We start from the raw sequence: 26,663 nt of genomic DNA, 5'->3' as shown, positions 1-26,663 counted from the left end.
TTAAATGTGGCAGGTTAAGGAAAGGGTTTTAAAAAGAATGTGTGATCCTGGGCTTTATAAATAGAGGCACAAAATACAAAAGCAAGCAAGTCACAATGACTGATTCAGCCACAACTGAAGTGTTGCATCCAGTTCTGGGGCCATATTTCAGGAAAGATGTGAAAGCTTTAAAGAGGATACAGAAGAATTGGAATTGGTTTATTATTGTCACTTGTACCGAGGTACAGTGGAAAAACTTGTCTTGCATACCGATCGTACAGGTCTATTCATTACACAGTGCATTGAGGTGGTACAAGGTAAAACAATACAGAATGCTGAATAAAGTGTCACAGCTACAGATAGTACAGTGCAGGTGGACAATAAGGTTCAAGGTCATGATGAGTCCATCTTATTGTACTAGAGAACTGTTCAATAGTCTTATAACAGCGGGATAGAAGCTGTCCTTGAGCCTGGTGGTATGTGCTTTCAGGCTTTTGTATCTTCTGCCTGATGGGAGAGGGGAGAAGAGAAAATGTCTGGGACGGGTGGGGTCTTTGATTATGCTGGATGCTTTATGGAGGCAGCGAGAAGTATAGCAGAGCCCATGGAGGTGAGGTTGGTTTCCATGATGTGCTGAGTCGTGTCCACAACTCTCTGCAGTTTCTTGCGGACCCAGGCAAAGCGGTTGTCATACCAAGCTGTGATGCATCCAGATAGCATGCTTTCTGTAGTGCATTGATAAAAGTTGGTGAGTGTCAAAGGGGACGTGACAAATTTCTTTAGCCTCCTTTAATCTTTGGAAGAGATTTACTAAGATGATTCCAGTGACAATGGACTCTAGTTATGCTGATATACTCAGGATGCTGGGATTGTTCTCATTGCAGCATAGGAGGTTATGAGGAAATCTAATAGATATAAGGGCAGAGCAGTTACAGAGAAACTGTACATTAACAGAAAGGTCAAGAACTATGTATAACATGTATTACTGATTTGGATGAGAATTTAGATCAACTGGGAAAGTGGGCAAGGGAATAACTGATGGAATTTAACTTGGACAAGTACAAAGTGAGGCATTTTAGCAAGTTGAACCAGGGAAGGGCATGCACAGTGAATGGCAGGGCCCTGGGGAGTGTTGCAGAACAGAGAGATCTTTGGGTACAAGTACATTGTTCACTGAAAATGGGAATACAGAAGACAGGGTGGTGAGGAAGGTATCTGGCATGCGTGTCTTCATTGTCCGAGGCATAAAATATAAGAGTTGGGATGTCAGTTGCACAAAATGTAGGTTAGGCTGCACATGGAGTATTGTGGTCACCACGAGATAGGAAGGATGTGATTAACCAGGGAAACATGCGGAAAAGATTCATAAGGATTTTATCTGAATTGGAGGGCTTGAGCTATCAGGAGAGATTGGATAGACTGGGACTGTTTTCTCTGGAGTAAAGGAGGCTGAGAGGTGACATGATAGAGCTATATAAAATTATGAGAGGCATAGATAGGGTAGACAGCCAGAGTTTTCTTGCCATGGTGGAGGTGTCTAAAACTAGACAGCATATGTTTAAAGTGAAAGGGTAAACATTTAAAGGGGACCTGGGGTGGCAAGTTTTTCACACCGTGGTGGGTGTATGGAACAAGCTGCCATAGGAGGTAGTAGAGGAAGATGTAATCACAGCATTTGGGCATGTACGTATATAGGAAAGGAATAAAGATACAGTATATGGGCCAAATGCAGGAAAATAGAACTTGCACAGATTGGCATCTTGGTCGGCATGGAGGGGTTTGGGCCAAAAGGGCTGTTTTTGTGCTGTCTGACTCCAGAAGTAAAGGAGGCATGGGTAGGAGCTTTTGCAGCATTTTCAATACTTGTGCCACAAAATGATAGAACATAAAAACTCCGCACGGATATTACCTGAGGTCAAGATTGAACCAGTGTCTCTGAAGCCATGTTACTGTGTAAGTGCTTAGTTACTGTAGTATCTACAGTGGGCTTGCTTTGAGGTGTTGTGATTGTTGTGTTCTTTTGGAGATAATTTACATGGTCATTGGATAGATTCCTGTCCCACAAAGCAAGCTTGCATTTGCAACTTTTAAAAAGAAATCTTAGATTGCCTCATGTTCACACACTTTATGGAATGGAGCAGATGTCATGTGTTCTTATAAAAGATATATTTATTTCATTTGGGTTGTTCATTCTATACGAAAGGGAAGACCTTTTGCAGCTGTTAAGAAAATATGCTTGGTTGTTTTAGGAAACCCTTTCTGTCTAAAGGACAGGCCCCAGCAAGCAATCTGACTAGTCAGGTCATTGTTCAGAATAGTTGGAATATGTGCAGGTGCTCGCTTAAGTTGTACATAGGGAGTGCTGCAAACGTAAGAAAGAAATGATAGCAGCACTTTCAAGAATATTATTCTTTATATGGTGTAACCTAGAAATACAATAATTCCATCACACCCCACATAATATGGGCTACTTAAATTGGGAAAAAAAAACTTGGCCTAGTTCAATAAAAGCTGGGTAGATTCTTATCCCACCTCTAGACAATCAAGTTTCAGTTGATCAGGATACTTGATGCCATTATCCATCAAGATGCCATTATGCATCTAATTTCCTAGAATCTAATCCAGCTCTAATGCTTTATAATTTGTATGAAAATCCCCTGGTTATGTTAAATAGAAAAAGCTGAAAACATTAGTATGTCCATCAAAACCAGTAAAAGAGAAAAAAAGGTAACATTTAGTCTGAAAATTTAGTTTTTATTTCCATAATTTCTTCCAATTGTCTAAGGCACTTTTGGTTTTACAAGTGCAGAAGGGGGGGGTACTTAGCTGATGTGTGAAGAGAAAAAATTCTCATGTGTTTGGTTTGTATAGCAGTCTACAAAGTATTTCTTGAGAGTGATGCATTGGAAAAATGGTATTTTTGGATAACTGGCAGAAGGGCACAATTTGTCCCCCCTTAAGAACTGTCTAATCATATCCTATAGCTCTGTGTTCATTTGATAAGTACTTTTGGGAGCTGCGTTTTTATTTGCTATTATTGCGAATGACAGACTTGTTGGGATCTTTGAAGTCATCAGTTAGTCTTCAGAATAAAGTTGTGTATAATAATAAGAAGAAAGTAGTGGACTTAAGGACCAGATAGACTGGTGAAATGATCATCCAGGTGGCAGATGAAAAATGAATGTATGAAAATAATGCTGCATAAATTGCTTTGTTTTTCCCTCCACTTCTTTGCCTTACTTGTTTCTAAGATTTATGAAAGGAACAGAATGACTTGGATGTTCATGTACACACATCTTTTATGGTGGGAGGACCAAGTGAGAATTTGTTTTTTTTAAAAAAGAAAAAAAATGATACTGGGATTTGTAATCACGCATGTTTACAGAAACAAGGATGTTAACTGAAAATTTGGTGTTGGTCATCACACATCAGCAAGGGTGTTAAAGGTTTGGAAGATAGATGTACTAAAGTGAAACCAGAGGTGAAGGCCTTCACTCATAGGGCGAACCTAAAGAAGCTGGTATTATATTCTTTACAGCAGATGTAATGGAAATGTTTAGTTATGCAAGATTTTGATAAAGTAAAGACAAACTGTTTCCACTGCCAGGAGGGTTGATAACCAAAGGTCAAGCTTAGAATAATTAGCGGAACCAGAGAAGAGATTACAATATTTTCTTCTTCTGGAGTTCATTGACTGACAGGTTGGTGGAAGCAAATTAATCTGTAACTAGCGAGGGAATTGGATCTATATGAGAAGAATATTTTTGGAAAATATGCAAATTTCAAGAGAGGCCAGTGGTTGAAGGGATTATTCTGCAATCTTCAAATGCTCTTTTCCTCAATTGACCCAAAGCTGTGTAGGTCAGTTGAAGGTTGTGGTGAATTTAATCATTGGTAATTGCCTTTGCCCTAAGGTGGCTGCTCAGATATGGGGAGGTACTCCACTTTTTCCAGGGTCTTGTTGTAAACTTTTATTGTTGGAAGGCAGTGGTGGCAGGTTGGTAGAGGACACTAGACATAGTGCAAAACTCATCCACCAGGCAGCAGTGATTCCTCCTGTCCTGGGCTACCTACAGCATGCCTCTTAAGGTACTGGAAAAATGCACTCAATGCCATCTCTGCAAAATGCTCCAACTTCACTGGAAGGATGAGTGAACCAATGATATTTCTTTCTCTCAAGCCAAGATCCCCAGCCTTGAGGCCCTAATTACTCTGTCTGGCATATCATTCACGTGCCCAATATCATACTCCTGAAATGGATGCTCTATTCTGAGCTCTGTCAAGGGAGAATACCAGAGAGACAGAGCCAAAGTTTCAAGAATGTGCTGAAAGCTTCCTTGAAGAAGTGAAATGTTCCCACTTCTAGCCCATACTACTCAAAGTGGAGGAGAATTTGCGATGGTGTTGAGAACCTCAAGGCCATGCATCAGAAGCACTGTGTAAGTGGTAGAAGGAGTGCACCACCTCACAAACTCATCTCCTGCCCCAAATGTGGAAGGGGCTGCAGCTCCCATGTTGGCCTTATTAGCCATCTCGCAACCCACAAAACCAGAGTGAAAGCAAGCCATCCTTGATCCCAAGGGATTGCCTAAGTAGTATTCTGAATTGAATCAATTACAAAGCAAATTGCAATCTTTGCAATATTGTTTGAGATTTAAATTGTAATTAAAGTGCACGACGGCATTGGTCTTCCACAAGATTCTTGGAAATGGCCATGATGTTTTTCCTGACGATGCATCTTTCTCAAACCTGGAGAAGTTTGAAAATTAGGCTTTTAAAAGATGAGTCAGGAGTATTTTGTTAACCTGAGAATATGCCAGCAACAAACAATATGCTGGAGGAACTCAGGAGGTCGAACAGCATCTGTGGGAGGAAAGGCATTGTTGATGTTTCAGGTCAAAACCCTGCATCAGGACTGTTGAAGCGTCGGCAGTTCCTTTCCTCCCACAAATGCTTATTGACCTGCTGAGTCCCTCCAGCAGATTGATTTGTTTGCTCCAGATTCCAACATCTGCAATCTCTTGTGTCTCTGAGAATATGCCATTCTTGTTCTGCGGTTGTTAGCCAGCATCGTCTTCTGATGGACACTGGATAAGTTAAGAAGGCTCATGTATATAAGTGGAGCCAGCCTTTGTAATTGCAGGCTTCAAAAGGCAATAATGAACTTTGCCTCTTGGATGCAGTAGGTTCTTGTAATGTCAAGATTAGGTAAGAGAAACAATTGGCTATATTTTCACCTTACAAAGCATCCTGACCATTCAGATGGGTCACCTCCCCAGCATGGCCAGAGTGTTCAACCAAAGGAAAATTCTGTTGCTTGCTTAAACCATAGTGGAAATACTATTGATTCAGCAAGTATCATGATTCTTAGTCACAAGAAGATTGCACACTTGACAAGGATATCCTATACAGAAAGAGATTTATTTGCCTTAACTGACATTTGCAAAGATTCTCCCATGATGCACATTTTCCTCAATATTATGTTCAATGCTGTATATTAGTCTTTGACGCCTTAGTTATTGCAAGTGCAGAAATGTCAAGTATTTGCTGGTACCCTATTTAAGAGCAGTTGATAGCTCTTGCAGTTTTGGCCTTTGTAGTAAAGTGCTACGTTACTGTTTCTTGTACTGTTGATGCAAATGTCCAAAAGAACAGAGGAAGGAACTTGGGTTTTCCTGAGCAAACTTGTTTAGTGCAGAACAATTCTATCTTTTACTCTATTAAGTATTACTTTATTCAGTTTTCCAGTGACTTCATGATTACACTATCTTTTATTGCTATTCAGATGGGGTTTTAGAAAACAGAGGAGAAAATGTGAAAATGAAAGACTTTCCATCTATTTGCAAGAACCCTTTTGCATCCAACATATGATTTGATATTAAGATAGTGTAGGAAGTATTGAGGCAGTTAGCTGCTGTGTTGTTATTCTATAGTATGACTGATATGCATGCTCTAGATCTCTCTGAATTGTTTGACAGTGACATGCTGATGACCTGTATAGCTTAAAATAAAAGCAAGAGCTTGGCTTTGAAGAACAAAATAGACTGAATCAGGAATAAATACCTTGCTTGCCACCATTTTATTTGATAGATCGGTAAAATTGGTAAATTGGTTTATTATTGTCACATGTATTGAGGTACAGTGAAAATCCTGCCTTCCATGCCATCCATACAGATTTCATTACAACAGTGCATTGAAGTAGTACGGTAGTGTAGCAGTTAGCATAACGCTATTACAACGCCAGCGACCCAGGTTCAATTCTGGCCACTGTAAGGAGTTTGTACGTTCTCCCCGTGTCTGCATGGGTTTCCTCTGGGTGGTCTGGTTTCCTCCCGCATTCCAAAGATGTATGGGTTAGGAAGTTGTGGGCATGCTATGTTGGCGCCGGAAGCATGCCGACACTTGGGGGCTGCCCCCAGAATATGCTACACAAAAGAAGATGCATTTCACTGTGTGTTTTGATGTACATGTGACTAATAAAGATATCTTAAAACAATAACAGAATGCGGAATAAAGTGTAGTGGAGGCAGGTAGACATTAAGGTACATGGCCGTAACGAGGTAGATTGTGAGGTCAAGAGTCCATCTTATTGTACTAGAGGATCATTCAATAGTCTTATAATGGTGGGAAGGAAGCCGTCCTTGAGCCTGGTGGTATGTGCTTTCAGGCTTTTGTATCTTCTGCCCAATTGGAGGGGGGGGGGCGGTGGAGGGGGGGGGCGGTGGGGGGGGGGGGTAGAGAAAAGTGAATGTCTGGGGTGTGGCGGGGAAGTCTTTGATTATGTTGGCTGCTTTACCGAGGCAGCGAGAAGTGTAGACAGAATCCATGGAGGAGAGGCTGGTTTCTGTGATTTGCTGAGCTGTGTCCACAATTCTCTCCAGTTTCTTGCTTCACGGGCAGAGCAGTTGCCATACCAATCTGTGATGCATCTCGAACTAGGCACAGTTGATGTAAACAGGAGCATGTGCACCACCCCTCTTCCTGAAGTCAATGACCAGCTCTTGTGTTTTGCTGACATTGAGGGAAAGGTTGTTGTCATGACGCCATGTCACTAGGCGCTCTATCTCCTTCCTGTACTCTGACTCATCGTTATTTGAGATGTGACCCACTACAGTGGTATCATCTGCAAACTTGTAGATGGAGTTAGAGCAGAATTTGGCCCCACAGTCGTGAGTGTATAGTGTACAGAATATGTGTTTGCATGAAGACCTTGGGGGAAATACATTCGTGAAACTTTTAAGTGCAGTGATGTAAGAAACTGAGGAATTGACCACATTAATGTTTCACTTCATTTTGATGTATAAGCAAGCAGAAAGGGAACAGATAAAGCTAAGGAAAACTTGCTTTTGATCAATTGAGAATGTTATGTTGTGGCTTTGAGTTAAAAGGATATTCATGACTGCAAATTTGCTTTTTAGAATAAAAAATCTACATGTATCAACATCAAAAAATGTCATACAAATATTCCAGTGTATAGTGTTCTGACCAGCACAGTTAGCACAAAAAGGAAATGGTGAATGAATAAAGATTATAAGATGACAAGACCTGTGCTGCACACCTAGCATGCTTTCAAAAAGGTTGGATTATGGTCTATGCTTCCACTATTAACACACCTAACAGTGAGGTAGGAGTGGTGTCAAAAGGAAAAGATTCTGTTTCATTTGATGCTAGGACTGACTCTGGAACTGAAGCTGGGACCAGAGGAAAGGATAATAAGGGCGACCATGAGAATATAATAGTTTAAAGTGAAGGAAGGGCTTAGAAAAAAAAGATAAATCATTCCGTGACAATGGAAAAGGCAGAGCTTAGTCACTGTAGCCAAGGGGAAAACTAATAAATGTAAAGTGATTAAGCCTAGTGAGCAAAATAAAAATTGTCAGTAAAACATTGAAGCAGAATGGCAGGTATTTTGGCCAATTTAGATGTTTATTTTTGTACAAAGGCATTGAATGTGAGCTACACATGAATTGTTGGCTCAAATTCAATTTTTTTATTCTTTTGCATGATGTAGGTGTTGCTGGCAAGCCCATAAATTTATTGCCTATGAGAAAGCAGTATTGAGTCATTTTCTCAAGCTACTGCAGTCTTCCAGGTGAAAGCAATCCCACATTTCAATGGTTAGGGGGTTCAAGTTTTTGGATCCAGTAATGATGTGAGAACTGAGTATGAGGAACGAATTGAACATATTATATGCCCAAGTTTAACATTTGATTAATTCATTACGTTATATAGTTGTTGCTAGCAAGTCCAAAATTTAAAGTCAATGAGAAAACTGTATTGAGCTGCTTTAGTCTTCCTGGTGAAAGCACTCCCAAAGTGTCGGTGGTTAGGGAGTTCCCGTATCATAACTAGTACTGTATTGTTTGGTGTAGTTTGAAATATTATCTGGTGGCTATCACGGTGTTGATATTTGTTTATTATTGTCACATATGCAGAAATACAATGAAAAGCTTTTGTTTGCGTGCCATCCAGACAAATCATTCCATACATAAGTACATAAAATTAGTAAAATGAAACCAGAATGCAGAATAAAGTGGTATAGTTACAGAGAAAGTGCAGTGCAGGTAGACAAATAAAATGCAAGGGCCATAGCGAGGTAGATTAGGAGATGAAGTTTAGCTTTTAGCGTATGAAGTCCATTCAAGAGTCTGGTTGAGCCTGGTGGTATTTGCTCTCAAGCTTTTGTATCTTGTGCCTGATGGGAGAGGGGAGAAGAGAGAATGACAGGGTCCTTAATTATGTCAGCTGTTTTCCTGAGGCAGCGAGAGGTATAGACAGAGTCAGTGGAAGGGAAGCTGGTTTTATGCTCTGAAATTTCTTGCAAGATGTTAGGACTCAGCATAAAAGGTTGCATTACAGTTGAGATTCATCTTGGTGATTAAGGATGAATTTACTATCAATGATAGGATATAATTAAAGGTAAGCTGGCATTAGAGTTTTTATGGGTGGGATTAAGAAATTGGGAAATATCTTAATATTGGAGTTGCATGAAGTTTCTGTGATAGCAAGTGTGAGATTGTAGACTATTAATGAAGAGATCACACAAACACGGTGCAAAGGCAGAATAGTTTCAACAGGGGATTTCAACTTCCACCTAGGTTACGAATAGTTCAAAATTTAGGTAAAGCTGACTGTATAATGAGAGAGAAAATCACTAATGGGTCAAATAACAGAAGATGAGTGGGAAATGTTCACAAAGTAATACAATATAGAACCAGTTTCTATCTCTAAGGGGCAAAAGACCTGTTTGCTCAAATTATATCCATGGATAACTAAACAGCTTGAAACTCCTTAAGAAAAAGCATGCCAAAGCAGACACTAACACAGATTTTGACAATGGAGAGATACAAAATATGACAAAATATAATGTCTCAAAATGTCTCAAAATGTGGAAGATACATCAAAATCAGCCCAGAAGCATTTTATAATTGTTTGCAGGAGGGGTCAGGAACAATGTAGCCTTTAAAACTTGCTTATGATGGTGGAAACACAAACATTTTTTATGTTGAATAATTCATTTAGGAGGAGTCCATTTAACTTAATGAGTACTGGTCAAAAAGCTATATAGCTCAATTCCACTTTGCAGCTCCTGATCTGCAGACTTATAGGTTTTGACAATTTGTTTTTATGCATCTGCTTTTTAATTGTACTATGGGTTTCTGCAAGCAGTGGATTCCAGACATCCAGAAATCCTTGGGTGCAAAATCAGTTTTCTTAGGCTCACTAACCTTTATTTTAAATCTGTTTCGTAGTTGTTAACCACCTCTGTTCTGGAAAATAGGTCCCTCCTGATCACCTTTTGTGGGCCTCTCTATTTTATACACCTCAACTAAATCAGCTCAGGGCATCCTCAGTTTCAAGAAAAAAAAGACCTCTGCTCATAATTAAAAATTTTCAATCCTGACATCATTCTCCAGGAATCTCTGTCCTTCCTATCGTGTAGTGACAAAAGCTATATATCGAGCAAAGGCGTAAGCACTGCTTACATTTCTGCCTTTAGTAGGGTGGATAGTCAAAATCTTTTTCCCATGGTAGGAGTATCAGAAACAAAAGGGCATAGGTTTATAGTGAAAGTAAGGAGTTTTAAAAGGGATCTGAGGAGTCAGAGAGTGGTTAATATCTGGTATGTGCTGCCAGAGGAGATGGTGGAAGCAGATGCAATTACTATGTTTAAGAGGCATTTAGACAGGGACTTAAGTAGGCAAAGCATAGAAGGGTACAGTCCTTGTGGGCAAATAGGATTAGTGTAGATGGGCAAAAAGGTTGGCATGGGCATGATGGGTGTGTGACTCTGACTTCTGTATCACTTTATTTCTTGTGCATTGACTTGTTTGTTAATCCCAACTCCAACTCTTCCATTTTCCCCAGTTGAATTCCATTTGCCATTTTCCTCCTTCCGCATTGCTGATCAGTCCATTGTTCCTTTTCCTGCAGCCTATCACATTCTTCCTCACCATGAACCATGCTGCTAATTTTGGTATTTTTCTAATCTAACGAAAGTCATGACTCCTATATTTAAATCAGAATTATTGACATAAAGCAATGAACTTAGCACTCAAATCTAAAGCCTATGTTTTAAAACTTGGGACCGGCCTCTCTATGTGGGTGAGGGGTAGTTGGTGATAAGCTTGGAAAGGAGGCACAATTTCAAAAATCAGAATGGAGAATTTGTAATGGGTATGTATCCTTGAGGGAAAAAAAACAAATGTCTCTGACATGGGGCACAGCAGCAAGTTTCTGAAATGCTGTTGTAGGAGAATAAATAACATTCTGGATATCTCAAGGAAGCTACCAAATTAAGGACAGAGACTTTCCAAACTTTATCAAATCAATGACAATCTCAGGTTAAAAGTTGGCTGCTTTGGACAGAGATGAAAAGAAATGTCTTCACATGGAGGATGGTGAATCCTTGGAATGTTCTACCCCAGAGCGCTGTGGAAATTTGGTCATTGGGTTGTTCAGAATGAAGACCTATAGATTTCTGGATACCTGGCACACTTTGGGACCTTGGTGTCAGATGAACTGATTTTCCAAACTGTTGAATGCTATTTCTATTAATACCATAACAAACTTTTGTTATTATTTTCATAATTTTCCAGTGGATCGGGTAAGTTAAAAAGGAGCAAGGGAAGTAGGGCCTGGTAAGTGGGAAGGGAGCGTGCCAAATGTTACCTGATGAGTCAGATGCCGAACCATTGGGATTTTCAAGTCATCTGATTTTGGATTTCTGGACTTTTTCTGTAGTGCAAGAAAATGTAGCTGAGTTAGAAATTCGTCAATGATCCTGATGAATGGCGGAGCATGCTTCGAGCACCTTATGGCCTACTCTTGCTTCTGATTCTCAACTTTCTAACACAACACTATCATAAGAATATGAGGCTATAAATTCAGCCATAGAGTCACTGAGTTGTACTGTATAGAAACAGGCCATTCAGCCCACTATGTCCATGCTGACCTTCGCACCCATCTATACTAATCCTGTTCACCTGCATTAGGTCCATAGCCTTTGATGCCTTGGCGATTCAAGTGCTTTTCTAGATGCTTCTTAAATGTGAGAATACCAGCATCCATCACAATGTCAGGCAGTGCATTCCAGATTTCAAGCACTTTGTGTGGGGGGATAAAATAATTCCCTTCCAGATCACCTCTGAACCTCCTTCCTCTCACCTTAAACATATGTTGTCTTAGGTACCTCCGCCATGGGGAAAAAGATTCTCACTATCTACCCTATCTATCCCCCTCATAATTTTGTATACCTCTGTCAAAAAGTCTCTCGACCTTCTACCGCTCCAGGGAAAATAAACCCCTGCCTACCCAATCTCCCCTATGGCTAAAGTGCTCCAAACCAGGCAGCATCCTGGCACATTTCCTCTGTACCCTTTCCAGTGCAATCACCTCCATCGTATAGTACGGTGACCAGAACTGCACTCAACATTCCAGGTGTGGCCTAAAGTTGATAAATTTGTAACATAATGTCCTAGCTTTTGTATTCTATACCATGGTTCATGAAGGCAAGTATCCCAATGCCTTTTACAGCACTCTCTCTACCTGTGCTGCCTCTTTTAGGGAACTATAAACTTGTATCTCAAGATCCCTCCATTCTTCAACACTCCCTACTATGTGTTTGTCTTACTGTTGCTTGCCCTTTAAAATGCATCAAACATTAATTGAAGTTTTTGGGATATAATAGCAAGAGACTCATAGGGTAGAGATACAGTTTCTTCTGGCTTAGTAGTGTGAATGTATTTGAGACATACTCTCACATGCAAAGCCAAGTCTTTCAGGAATGAAATTAGGGAACACTTCAGCACAAAAAGAGCAGTGGAAGTTTTGAACTTCCACAAGTAGGGATTCATAATTGAAAATCTGAGGTTGGTTGATTTTTATTAACTGAAGTTAGAAAGAGATATGGGACAAAACTTCAGAAGGAGAGGGTATTTTGGGCCACAGATCATTAATAATGTCATTTAATGAGGGGCACAGCCCAAGTGATTAGGAAGGCTACTCGTAGACATGTGTTGTCAAGTACTTGTTTATCATTTATGCTAGAGTCTTAATTGAGAAAACTTGTAATCAATATCATCCAAAATTAAAATTATACCTTGTTCTTAACCTAAGATTTATATTTCTAATAGAGAGGTTGTGTGTTAATGAAAGTTTGTACTGAAACTGAATTGTAAATCGGTAAAGTGGCAGGTTGAGCATTTTTCCAGTAGAAGCATAAAAGACAACCATTTGTCCCATTGTGTTTGTACAAATTCTTGGAAAGAGCTATTTGATTAGTTTGTGAATTTCACCTGATACTTTCCCATTGTAAAATGTCAAGTGTTTAAGGACTAAATGGTTAAAGGGAAGTAGCTGTTCTTGAACCTGGAGGTGTAGGACTTCAGGCTTCTGTAGCCTCTGTCTGATGGTAGCTGCAAGAAAATGGCATGGCCGAGATGGTGAAGATCTTTGATGATAGATGGTGTCTTCTTGACGCAGTGCCTCGTGTAGATACCCTCAATGATGGAGAGGTATGTGCCTATGATGTATTGGGCTGAGTCCACAACTCTCTGCAGGTTCTTCCATTCCTGCGCATTTGAATTGTTAGACCAGCCCATGATGCAAAAAGCTCAGCCAGAGTGAAATATTAATCCCTGTTCCTGCTTGGGAGATGGTTTCAAGGTCTTTGTCCTTCTGACCAAGGGAAAATTAGTACTTAACTGACCATCAAACAAGTAGGAATTTGAAGAGTCAGAAGCAAAAGTCAAGGAACAGCAATAAATTTCACTGGTAATAAATTTGTTACATCAAAATTTAGTTTGGACCTCTGTCGATACTTTACAGTGTAACACATTAAATCGGGCATTTTATGTTTCTGCACATTCAAGCTTGAGAACTACTTAGTGAAGTGAATAACCTGCTAAAGCAACCCAAATTGGGAAAACAATCTTGTCAGTATATTGAAGGAACTGTCAAATAGAGCTGTTGGTCTAAAAATTGTAAGAGACTTGTCTGTCTGGCAAGTTAATGCCAGTGAAACATCAGGAAACACTCATTTGAAGTCAACTGGAGCATGGGAGTAGCATTTTTTCCACTGAGCTAGGAGATTTTGTGTTCAGACCCATCCCTGAAATGAGTGCAGATCTAGGCTGATACTTGGGTGCTTGTTTTGAGGTTCTCTTTCTGATGACATGTTGAGATGAGAGATGTTCTGTCCTTTATTGGGGGTATAAAACATAAATGGCAGTATTTCAAGGAAGAGTAGGTGAGTTCTTCTTGCACATTATTTGGGCATTATTGAGCTGCTGTTTATATGATACTTGTTTCATGAACAATATGCTTTAGTTTCCTGCTGCATTTTCCCTGATGTTGATAAGATGGTCACAAAAATGGTAGGGTAATTGAGTAAAGAAATGGGGATGGAGCTGTTAATATTCAGTCACAGTTCAAAATAATGGTCAACCAAGCTTCATTGCCTTTTTTGTTAAAGTAGGTAAAGCTTCAGTTCATTTTGGGGGGAAAAATGTGTCTGAAATAGGCATGGTGGCATCCTATTATTTATTTCCTGTAGTTTCAGCTTCAGTTGTGATGAGTCCTGATTTGCCTGATGTTTTCCAGAGGGTCATAGAGTCATACAGCATGGAAACAGGCCCTTTGGCCCAACTCATCCATGCTGATTGTGTTGCCCAGTGACCTAGTCCCATCTGCCCATGTTTGTCCCATAGCTGTCTAAACCTCTCCTTTCCGTGTACTTATCAAGATGACTTTTAAATGTTGCTAATTTGCCCATCTCAGCCGTGATTTCTGTCAGTTTAAAAAGAGAAGTTTATTCAGTTTCTGAGGGTTTTGATTTTTTTCTGCTTTTATCACATATTTTTCTCCCAAGTTTTTAAGGGATTGTCAAATGAATTATGATGCCCTTTATAAATAGTGGAAAATCTTGTTTTTAAATGGATTTTATCCTTCTTGGAAGAAAATCTACAAGGTTCATCCGTTGACAAAACACCACTGACATATGGTACCAATATCCCTACAACACAGACATTGCTCCATGATGAAGTACAAGTGACAGGGTCTTTTCTTGCGTTTGACAAAGGAGAGCAACAACAGCGATTTCACCTCAAGGGATTTTTTTAACAGGAGATTCCAGCTACCACTATCTATATCCATTATAAACCAAACAGATTTGCTCAGGTCCATTGATTTTTTTGAATGCATTGTTTACAAGAACAAACAATTTTATTGGCTGCTTCATGCACAACTGTGCCATTATGGCAAAGGACTTGATTGAGTGACGGAATTTCTCTAGCTGTTTCAATCGGTAATATTTAAGCCGATCTGTTATGAAAGCTCTTGTTGGGATGCTGTGTCTGATAACTAATTTAAGTGTTTATGTATGTCATTCCACTTCCTAACATATACGATTAGACAGTATATTGAGTCTAATATCAGCATTGCTTATGGGTACCATGAACCACCTGACCCTTTACCAGGCAATTGGTGAAGGGAAAAAAAGTTTAAAATCCTTTGGCTAATTTAGGAGAAAATAGCACTGAACTTCCTCTGCAATGCCAGAAAATTCCAGGAAACCTCATTGGCTTGGATACATATTCCTAATTTCCCCTTTGCTCCATGCACTGCTGTTGGGCATATTTTGCAATAAAACCACACTCGCTGCATGAGTCGACAACTTATTCCTGCAAGAAGTTGATGTTTAACCAACATGTATGTAATTTATGCTCTTGATCTGGTCCTCAATCTTTCTAACTCAGTATCTCATGGACAGATTGAATAGGCATTTTGTTTAAAGTCTGTTTCCTTCATTAAGGAGACCCATCATATATTGTGGTAATTAAGAGATACTAAACTGTGCTCATGTCTACATAGTTCTGGTGATTGTGTTGTCTGAGAAAAAGACAAAGGAGGAAATTGCCTAAGATTACCATTGTGTGGTGTAAGTCTGAATGTGCAGCTCTTAAATTTTCTATAGGCAGTTATGAATTTATGACTACTGAGTATGTGTTTTAGACATCACATTTCCAGGATTGTATAGTTTTAGTCTGTTTAGTTGAAAAAGAAAGCAAGAACAGGAGGTGGTACAAGTGAAATGAAAACCACCAGAGAATTCAAAAGGAAATTTGGGTCTATCAGTGGATCATTATTGAAAATTAGTTTATATCATTAATTCAACAAATCTCAAGAGTCTTTATAAAGTAGTGGCAGACTCTGATCTCGAGGAATGTGAATGGATGTGCCTTAATGACTTTTAAGGAAGAAGCCTTTGTTGGATTTCTTTAGAGTAAATTTTGCACTCCTGACAGGAAGATTTCCTCACCAGGAGTATGAGTCAGAGAATTGTACGTGTAGTTGGCTCTCTGGTTCAGATTCATGTATCAGTGTTGTTTCTTCATAATGTTTATGGCAGTACAGATTTTTCTCTGTAAGCTTTTTTAGCTCAGCAGACATTTTGGATTCTGGAATTCTGTTACGAATTGTTGCATGTGCTGAGCCTTCATTTGGTTTGATGCAGGCAGGGAAGTTTGACATACCCTACTAGCAACCATTTTTTTTCAATCTTTATAAGTCATCTCATTTTTCTTTTAAGCTAAAGTTGGTGAACCCATTAATCAGTTGAAGTTCTAATTTGAATAATCTTTCCTTCACATGCTGCTGCACACACACAAAGTGTTGGGAGAGGTGGTGGAGTCTGGGCTGAGGTGGTGGTATTGTGCGTCAGGATTCATGTAAAAAAATAATAGCAGGAGTAGGCCACTCAGCCCCTCATGGCCTGATCCATTATACAATGAAATCTCATCTCACTGGAGATAATATTCCAGATGCTATATATTAAAGTGTGCTGTCAGTAGGAGTACCTTTTGCCTGTTCATTGTTGAATCATCTTGATACCTATACATCCTGTGTGGAAACCACATTTTTCAGGTATTTTCTTGTTGTGGAATGACAGTAAAACTGAAATGTTATTTTCTGTGCAAGGTAAGATAAAACTTCTTTATTAGTCACATGTACATCGAAACACACAGTGAGATGCATCTTTGCGTAGAATGTTCTGGGGGCAGCCTGCAAGTGTCGCCACGCTTCTGGCGCCAACGTAGCATGCCCACAACTTCCTAACCTGTATGTCTTTGGAATGTGGGAGGAAACTGGAGCACCTGGAGGAAACCCACGCAGACATGGGGAGAACGTACAGACTCCTTACAGACAGCGGCCAGAATTGATCCCAGGTCACTGGCGCTGTAATAACATTACGCTAACCGCTACCCTACCGTGCTGCCCTATGCATGAAACTGAATGTTCGACACTTCAGAAAATCTAAATAACAACTCACTTACTTATTGCTGAAAACAAATACTGTTTCAAATGTAGGAGCATTAGAAACAGAATCATTCAACTTCTCACCTTGCTCTGTCATTTGATGAGAAAGATAATGACTAATCTGATTTTGCTCCAACTCTACTCTTCTATCCGTTCCCCATAACTCTTAAAATTATCCAAAATATTGCTTTGAATATACACAATGACTCTGACTCTGGCTCTGCAGATCTCTGGGAGAGAGAGTTCTGAAGATGCACATCCCTGACCTTATTCCTCATCATTAATTTTTAATCAATAAGTGCCTATTCCAAAATTACACCCCTTGTTCTAGATTCTGCCACACACATACACACAAGGGATACATCCTTTTGGCATCTACTCTCAGAATACTAAATTTTTAATACTATCACCTCTCATCCTTCTAAAAAATCCAACCTGCTTCATGGTTCCTCATAAATAATCTCTTCATCTCAGCAGTCAATGTAATGAGCCTTTTCTGATGCTATACCTGTCCTTGCACATTTTCACTTTCCACCATCCAGGAACCTAAGCAGGCCTTTGGGTGAAGCAATGATTTACCTGCACTTCAATACTAGAATACTGAATTTGATGTTCACAATATGGTCTCCCCTACATTGGAGAAACCAGAGGCAGTTCAATCCACGGGAAGGGTCCCTCAGCTTCCTGCTGCTTGCCATTTTAGTTCTCCACCCCATTCCCACTTTGACGTAGTTGTATGTGGCATCCTGCACTGTTAAAACGAGGTTCAAAGTAAGGTTGAAGATCTTCTATCTGAGCATGTTGTGGCTTTCCAGACTCTGAATTGAATTCCACGACTTTGGGTAACTCCCCTCTCTGTATCAGAACTAGTCATTACTGCTATAAGTCATTCATCAGTTTTTCTGTCTCTGTTAGCACAGCCTGACCAGCTAGCCATGTCCTACAGCCCTAGATTCCACAAGTTTTTACACTGCTTTGTTTGTTACCTCTCTTTAACTGCCCTCGTTAACCCATTGACCAGAGAACCTGTACAGTTTATCCCCTTGGCAACCCAGGCCTCACCTTATCAGAGAGATTCCTTTTGTCCTGTCCATTCCCCCCACCTTCTCTGCAACTTAAAACATTTTGTCCTGTCCCATTTCGAGTGAATCTTTGACTTGAAATGTTCACTCTGTTTTCACTGATGCTGTCTTACCTGCTGAGTGTTTCTAGCATTTCCTGCTTTTATTTCAGCTTTCCAGCATCAGTACTCTTTTGATTTTCATTTTTTTTTAAGATCCTGGATTGCAAGCCATCAGGTCCTGAGGACTGTTAGGGGAACTCAGCGGGTCCTTTTCCCTTTGTAGATGCTGCTTGACCGGCTGAGTTCCTCCAGACTTTTTTTTGCCTCAGATTCCAGCATCTGCAGTCTCTTGTATCTCCAGGTCCTGGGGACTTGTCAGTCTTTAGTCCTATGTTTACCTAGTTCTTCTCCTGCCCTCGAGACAGATGCAAAATATTTGTTTCAAGTCTCTTCCTTATTTAACATTATTAATTTTGCACTCTAATCCTCTTATGGACCAGTTTTTACCTATTCACTGATGCAGTTTATCGACCCAAAATGTCGGCACTTCCTCCCCCCCCCACCATGGATGCTGTTTGACCAGCTGAGTTCTTCCAGCAGATTTCCAGCAGGTTGCTCCAAATCCCAGCATCTGCATTCGTTTCCATTTACCTATTCACTTCCTTATGTAAAAAAAAGCTAGCAGAAGCCCAACCTGTTTCGACATTTCTTGCTAATTTATTCTCACTATTTTCTTTTTTTAATTTATTTTGTCATCCTGTGCTGATGTCTACATTTTTCCCAATCTTCTGATCCATTACAATATAATATGCTTTTTCTTTTGAATTTGAATTATTGTTATTCAATTAGTTATGGATGATCATTTTTGTTATGTCTTTACTTCTCAACATAAGGTGTCTTTTGGTGGCTTCCCAATTCAGAATTGCTTTATGTTAACATGGTCGAGAAAAAAACAAAGACAAGAAATATAATTGTGCTGAATTTCAAAGTTATGCTTAATTTAGAAACTAGTGGCACATGTAGGTTTCAAATAACTTCTACTTTGTGGCACAAATATTTCATATTAATACAAGGATATTAATTAACCATAGGAAGTTACTGCAATTTCATGTGCCGATAAGGAAATGCTATGTGACCTTGTCAAGAAATTGAAAAAGAATTATTTTATAATGCCTCAAAATTCAACTGTATATTTAAATGTGCCAAAAAAACAACTTGCATCATTTGGAAAATGAATGAACTTAGTAATGTGTCCCCTGCTTAACTTTGCCAGTTCTATGAACGTGACTGGTCTGTCTGATAATCCTGTAAAATGATGTTCTTACAATAGTTCTCAATGCATATTACTTAATTTGTTTCTGTAGGGAAGTAGAGACAATATGAGCATTGTACTGGTCTGCTTCCCTAATGCTCCCAAGGTTTCAGAAGAGGCGGTGAGAAAAGATGCTGAACTGGATAAATACCTGGAGTCTCGTGTTGAAGGTAGGATAGGTTTGGCTTAATTGTTTCTCTTAGCTTGAGATATTTTTTAAAAGATTCAATGAATTTATCACCACATAATCATTTAAGAAATAACTGTTTTCAAGAATCTATTTAATGCTTTTAGTTCCCCAGAGACTGAAACATCTTAAGGTCGAGGAACGTTTAAGAAACCTTTCTCCACTTGTCTATATTTTTACCAGAATGTGTAATTGAATAAAAATAGTCCTTAAATGTGTTGCTATGAAAGCTTTAGTAGAGTGGTGCTGGTTGGTCGTGGCTTTATCATTTTTTTCCCTTTTAGAGTGTGGGTGCTTTTTCCAGTTATTTTCAGAATATGTTGTTCATCACCCATACATATGTTTACCATTTTTTTTAACTTTTGTGCTGAGCACTCTTATTTTGCCTTGCTAGATTTACCACCAAGACCTGAGTAGTTGAATCTTGTATAAAAACAGTCCAGTTGAATATACTTGTAGAGGCATGAGATGGTTCCCAAATTTAAAATGTCTTCCAGAAAATGATGACATTGTGTTTGTACTTAGGACAACTGTATTTGTTAACCTGGAGAGAATTTCAACTAAGTTTAAACTAATCATTGTTGGATCCATCTAAGAACACATTCAACAAGGACCAGCGCCCTCTGAATGTAATTCCCTCCAGTATTACAAATGATCCAGTATTTTCCCTTTTATTGGTTATTTCATTCTCCATTCCTCAGGCTACAAAGATGTTCCCAGGCTTTGTGCCTTCTGAAGGCAGACAGTTTAGTAAAGGATGGTGTATCGATTCTCAATAGGTTGCAACTTCCTGGATAATGTATGTTGTAAAAGTGTCTGGATTACAAAGGATTTTGCCAAGTTCCATTCAAGATGTTCTCCCCCGTAATAATTATTAAGAATTAAAGTGCTTCATAAATACTTTATGTGGAAATTACCAAAAGCTATGTACATTTTTCCTGCTACATCATTTCTTGTTGCTTTTTAAATACAGGGTCTATTGTCAAAATGTTTTAATGATAGGAGGGCTAACTTTGTTTCTGGATTCACATTCTTTGATAACTTTAATCATGGATTCGCAACTTCCGTCATCTCCAACAAGATCCCACCACCAGGCACATCTTCCCTCCCCTCTCTGCTCTTGCATGGATCGCTCTCTCCATCACTCCCTTGTCCACTTGTCCCTCCCCATCGATCACCCTCCAGGCACTTCTCCCTGCAGCCATGCAAAGTGTCACACCTGCCCCAACACCTCATCCCTCACCGCCATTCAAGGCCCCAAGCAGTCCTTCCAGGTGAGGCAGTCCTTCACATGTGAATCCATTGGGGTTATTTATTGCATCCGGGGCTCCCGGTGCGGCCTCCTCTACATCGGTGAGACCCGACGCAGATTGGGGGACCACTTCGTTGAGCACCTTCACTTCGTCTGCCGCAACAGACGGGATCTCCCAGCGGCCAGCCATTTTAATTCCACTTCTCATTCCCATACTGACATGTCTGTCCACATCCTCGTCCACTGCCATGTTGAGGCCAGACGCAGGTTGGAGGAGGAACACCTCGTATTCCTTCTTGGTACTCTCCAACCTGATGGCATAAACATTGATTTCTCTAACTTCCGGTAACCACACCCCTCTGTTTTCCTTCCCCCCCCCCCCTTGTTTTCCCTCATTCCTGTGGCCCCTTCACCCCTTCTTCCCTTCCCCTGCCTACCTCCTTCCCTTTATTTCCACGGTCCACTGTCCTCTCCCATCAGATTCCTCCTTCTTCAGCCCTTTGCCACTTCCACTTATCACCTCCCAGCTTCTCATATCATTTTTACCTTACATCCCCCCACTACCTACCTTCCCCCCTCACCTGGACTTGCCTATCACCTGCCAGCTCGTGCTCCTCCCCTCCCCCTACCCTTTTATTCTGGCTTCTGCCTTCTTCCTTTCCAATGCTGATCAAGGATCTCGCACGGAAACCTTGACTGTTGATTTCCCTGCAAAGATGCTGTCTGACCTGCTGAGTTCCTCCAGAATTTTGTGTTCGTTGTTTGTTTCTGGATTTCTGCTTTTCTAATTAATTTCACTGTTTTTTGACATAGTAGTTGAGGTATAACTGCCAAGGACTAATTGTTAAGATCTTTGAGTGGGTGAGCATCCACTGATTTTCCTTGGTACTTGCTGGCTTTATCTTCCCAGCATTGAGAATAACAGACAGTCTGTTTCTGTCCAGTTCTTTTTAAGAGAGGAGTTAATCTTCTGTAACATTTTAGTGTAAATAGCTAAAGAGGATGTATCATTTTGATGACAATTACTTGTATCACTGCTAAGCTGCTTGTGTTTCCTTGGAAGAACAGGCTGCATCTCCAATAATGCAACAGTCTGTTTTGATGCACTGAGATTATGCACTCAAATCATCAAATGGTGAACAATGACTGTTCGCAGACACAAGTTAGGATATTGAGTGACGAATTCAAGCAGCATTTATCCTACGTGGAATTGCAGAAATCTGAAACACTTTCCCAAAAAGCCAAGGTTGGTGAAGCCAATATCGTTAAATGATGCACCTCAGTGTAGTCGGGGCTTCAATTAAACTACTTTTAGCTGCAGAGGTCTGTAGGTCAACCTTTTCAACCCTATGCAGATATATGATGGGGTAATTTTTTTAGAATTCATCATAAGTACATTTGTGCAAAAATTTGAACCAGCACATAAGTTTTCTGGATCACAGGAGATTCATTGGGATATCATGGAATGATATATCACAAAAGACGGCTAGTAGGGAGAGCTATCCCATTTTAGTGCCGTACTCCTGCTTTTCCCATAACTCTGGTTTATCTGTAAAGTATTCATCTGACTCTGAGAAATGTTTCAAGTGAATATGCTTTTGTCTATGATTTTAAGGATGTACATTAAATTCAATCCAACTCATTACATGAACAAGAAAGATGCTTTCTGATAGAAATAAAACAGAACATGTTAGAAGTACTTAGCATGCCAGGCAGCATCTGCAGAGAGGAACAGTTGATCTTGATGGTAGCCTTTCATCAGAACTATCAGAAGTGTTTCCAGTACTACTTGTTATAATTTCAGATTTCTTATTTGGAGATTCTTATTTTTTCCTTAATGTTGTTCCTTTGCCAGTCATAATAAATCTGCATCCTCTGAATGTTGCCTTGAAGAAAAGTTTTCCTTTGTGTACTGAATTAAAATAGTTGATTTCTAGAACTTATTAAATGAATTTAACTGTCCATTGCTGTGGTGGAATTTGAACTCTTGCTTACCATTCATCAGTCCAGGCCTCTACATTAATAAAGTACTACTGGGTGAGGTGATGGTGATTTTCTTTGCTGTCAAAACAGCATTTCACCAGGTGTGACATTGAGTCACACCTAAAATTGAAATGTGAGAGATGAACGGGTGATCAGCAGTAGCAGAAAAGAGCAATGTAGTGAAAAAACCAGATCACTAAAAAAATTACAAAGAAATGTGGGATGTCAGTCAAATCCATGTGATGTTATTTTTGATAAGGCTGTAATTTTTGGAAGGATGAAGTAAGAAGTAATGGAGAAATTGAGCAATTATTAAATCATAGAGCAGGTTTGGCAGCAGGAGTTTTTCCAGCACTGGTTGTATATACAGTGGCATGCAACAGTTTGGGCACCCCTGGTCAAAACTTCTGTCACTGTGAATAGCTAAGCGAGTAAAAGATGACCTGATTTCCAAAAGGCATAAAGTTAAAGATGACACATTTCTTTAATATTATAAGCAAGATTACTTTTTTATTTCCATCTTTTACAGTTTCAAAATAACAAAAAAGGAAAAGGGCCCAAAGCCCTGCATAGTCAGTACTTAGTAACAACCCTTTTGGCAAGTATCACAGCTTGCAAACACTTTCTGCAGCCAGCTAAGAGTCTTTCAATTCTTGTTTGGGGGATTTTCACCCATTCTTCTTGCAAAAGGCTTCTAGTTCTTTGAGATTCTTGGGCTGTCTTGCATGCACTGCTCTTTTGAGGTCCATCCACAGATTTTCGATGAAGTTTAGGTCGGGGGACTGTGAGGGCCATGGCAAAACCTTCAGCTTGTGCCTCTTGAGGTAGTCCATTGTGGATTTTGAGGTGTGTTTAGGATCGTTATCCTGTTGTACAAGCCATCCTCTTTTCACCTTCAACTTTTTTTTAACAGACGGTGTGATGTTTGCTTCCAGAATTTGCTGGTATTTAATTGAATTCATTCTTCCCAGTGAAATGTTCCTCCTGCTGCCGGCTGCAACACAAGCCCAAAGCATGATCGATCCACCCCCGTGCTTAACAGTTGGAGAGGTGTTCTTTTCATGAAATTCTGCACCCTTTTTTCTCCAAACATACCTTTGCTCATTGCAGCCAAAAAGTTCTATTTTAACTTCATCGGTCCAAAGGACTTGTTTCCAAAATGCATCAGGCTTGTTTAGATGTTCCTTTGCAAACTTCTGACGCTGAATTTTGTGGTGAGGACGCAGGAGAGTTTGGAGAAAAAAGGGTGCAGAATTTCATGAAAAGAACACCTCTCCAACTGTTAAGCATGGAGGTGGATCCATCATGCTTTGGGCTTGTGCAGCAGCCGGTGGCACGAGGAACATTTCACTGGGAAGAATGAATTCAATTAAATACCAGCAAATTCTGGAAGCAAACATCACACCGTCTGTTAAAAAAAAGTTGAAGGTGAAAAGAGGATGGCTTGTACAACAGGATAACGATCCTAAACACACCTCAAAATCCACAATGGACTACCTCAAGAGGCACAAGCTGAAGGTTTTGCCATGGCCCTCACAGTCCCCCGACCTAAACTTCATCGAAAATCTGTGGATGGACCTCAAAAGAGCAGTGCATGCAAGACAGCCCAAGAATCTCAAAGAACTAGAAGCCTTTTGCAAGAAGAATGGGTGAAAATCCCCCAAACAAGAATTGAAAGACTCTTAGCTGGCTGCAGAAAGTGTTTGCAAGCTGTGATACTTGCCAAAAGGGCTGTTACTAAGTACTGACTATGCAGGGTGACCAAACTTCTGCTTTGGGCCCTTTTCCTTTTTTGTTATTTTGAAACTGTAAAAGATGGAAATAAAAAAGTAATCTTGCTTAAAATATTAAAGAAATGTGTCATCTTTAATTTTATGCCTTTTGGAAATCAGGTCATCTTTTACTCGCTTAGCTATTCACAGTGACAGAAGTTTTGACCAGGGGTGCCCAAACTTTTGCCTGCCACTGTATATATAAAAAAAGAGAAAAGCACATCAGAGTCAAAAGGAAGCAGTGGTCATGTTTGATTAGTATTCATAGACCCTCCATTGCTGACTCTGTGAAGTGGTAGCTTAGGAGTGATGAATAATATCAAAGCAAGACGCTATTAATCGCTGTTGAAGCAAAAATTATTTGTCGTTACCAAGGTGTAGCTGCAGGATTTCTTTTGATATAAAGATCTATAGTCATGTCTAATTGGTTGTTCTCCTCTGCACCAGTGGAAGTCATTGTGTATTGAGGATTCTTGTTGCTGCCTGAATTTTGGCAGATGTAATTTTGTTTCTTGTTGGGGTTATGATTGAGACATGGTGACATGACCTGACTCAGCAGGCTTGCAAGTAGAAAAAACAGACAAGAAAGGTAAATTCATTTGCCTCCTTTTGGTAAGATGTAACAAGATCTCTTTGGGATAGATGGTTGGATCAGTAAAGAATGAAATGAAGTGTACAGTATACCTTGGAATTGGAATTGGTTTATTATTATCACATGTACAGAGGTACAGTAAAAAACATCTTGCATACTGTTCATACAGATCAATTCATTACACAGTGCATCGAGGTAGTACGAGGTAAAACGATACAGAATGCAGAATAAAGTGTAACAGCTACAGAGAAAGTGCAGTGAAGGTAGACAATAAGGTGCAATGTCATAACATGGCATTACCACAGATATTGAAACTTAGCATTCTACTTGATGCTGATAGATTTCACAAAACATCATTGAATCTGTTTCATGTCATTAGTATGAAACTGTAGAATGTATTGTGTTGCAGGAACAACTTGAAATTATACTTTTATTAGTGATGTCCATCAAAGCATATAAATTTCAGTTTCCTTTTGTCAATTACTGCAATTTTTGAAGAATGAGTATTATGAGGTTGGGTACATAGCAGCAATCTGGATGGCTTGAGAAAGAAAGCTTTGTCTTGAAGAAATTAGGTGAGCCATTTGAGATGAATGATCATTGTTTTTGTAATTTGTGATTTGTTTCTTGGTTCCAACATGATATTTAATACTTTGTTTTATTTGTTTATTTGCTGAATAGACTTGTAATAATTTTTGTGGAAGTCTTCAAAGAATCTAATTTTTTTCTCCTCTTCAAATAATACAGATGGCTTCATGATGGGAAATATGAATTGTTTACTAAAAATAATTGTTAACTAGCATGTGGAGTCAGCTGTGTTGCTTGCATCTGTAGTCTTGCTGCTTGTCCTGGTTTGATTAAAACAGTAGTATTTTGAATTGTTAACTTTGCTGTTTGATCAGGTGAAGTCCGCAGCTGGCATCAGGCCTTTTGGCAAAGCCTATCTGATGGGATTCCCTCATTACACTGTCCTTTATAGAAAGCATCATCAGAAGTAAGCAGATGTTGTTGGAACATCTCATGTAATGTGTGATTAAAAACTTGGATAGAGTAGATTATCATAAACTACATAATAAACTTTTTTTTTGGATGTTTTTTCAGTGAGTAATCCATGAATTCATATTGTAATCAATACATCAGGGAAGACAAATCAAATATTACTGGTATTACAATATTACTGATCAATATACAATTTGGTCATTGAATGCTTATTTGCCCAAGATTTTTCATTCATTATATTGTGAATGTGATATGATTCTAAATCACCACAGAAAACACATTATTTTGAACATGGATGGATTTCTGGGGAATCAGGAACTGCTTGAATTGTCCTGGAATACTTTGCAAAAAGGTGGTGTCTGACATTCAGTTAGCTCACAAACCAGTTAGTTTTCAATCAGACCAGTTTATATCAGTTTTTTTTATACATCATTCAAAGCTTAAAAATGCACAGCAGTGTATTACAAATGTAGAACAATGAGTATGGTATTAAATATTTTTCTCCTCTTGAGCAATAATTAAAAGTAAAGCTATATCATAAAAATATAGGTGAAGAGAAAATAGAAGAATCAAAATATTTTTAAATGCACATATTTTAATAGAAATGAAAGTTATTCCTCCTACTGGGAGCTGTTGCTTTTGGTAGATACTTGATTCCACCACTGAGGTGGGGTTAATTGCTTCCTCAAAAGATTGGAGAATCTGC

General features: G+C 39.4%; 1 protein-coding gene across 8 annotated transcripts in view; it reads left to right on the top strand.

Moving 5' to 3' along the window:
• Positions 1-26,663, top strand: part of ppm1ba (protein phosphatase, Mg2+/Mn2+ dependent, 1Ba) — a 109,583-nt gene that overhangs the window by 60,554 nt on the left and 22,366 nt on the right. For all 8 annotated transcript variants that reach the window (XM_052012120.1, XM_052012121.1, XM_052012115.1 and 5 more), the window contains exon 3: positions 19,225-19,342. In XM_052012120.1, the coding sequence (XP_051868080.1) occupies positions 19,225-19,342 (118 nt within the window). The remainder of the gene's footprint in view (positions 1-19,224; positions 19,343-26,663) is intronic.

This window comes from Pristis pectinata, chromosome 3 (genome assembly GCF_009764475.1).
Source record: "Pristis pectinata isolate sPriPec2 chromosome 3, sPriPec2.1.pri, whole genome shotgun sequence".
NCBI lineage: Eukaryota > Metazoa > Chordata > Chondrichthyes > Rhinopristiformes > Pristidae > Pristis > Pristis pectinata.
The sequence above is the reverse complement of the archived record's forward strand: the minus strand, read 5'-3'. Positions and strand labels throughout refer to the sequence as shown.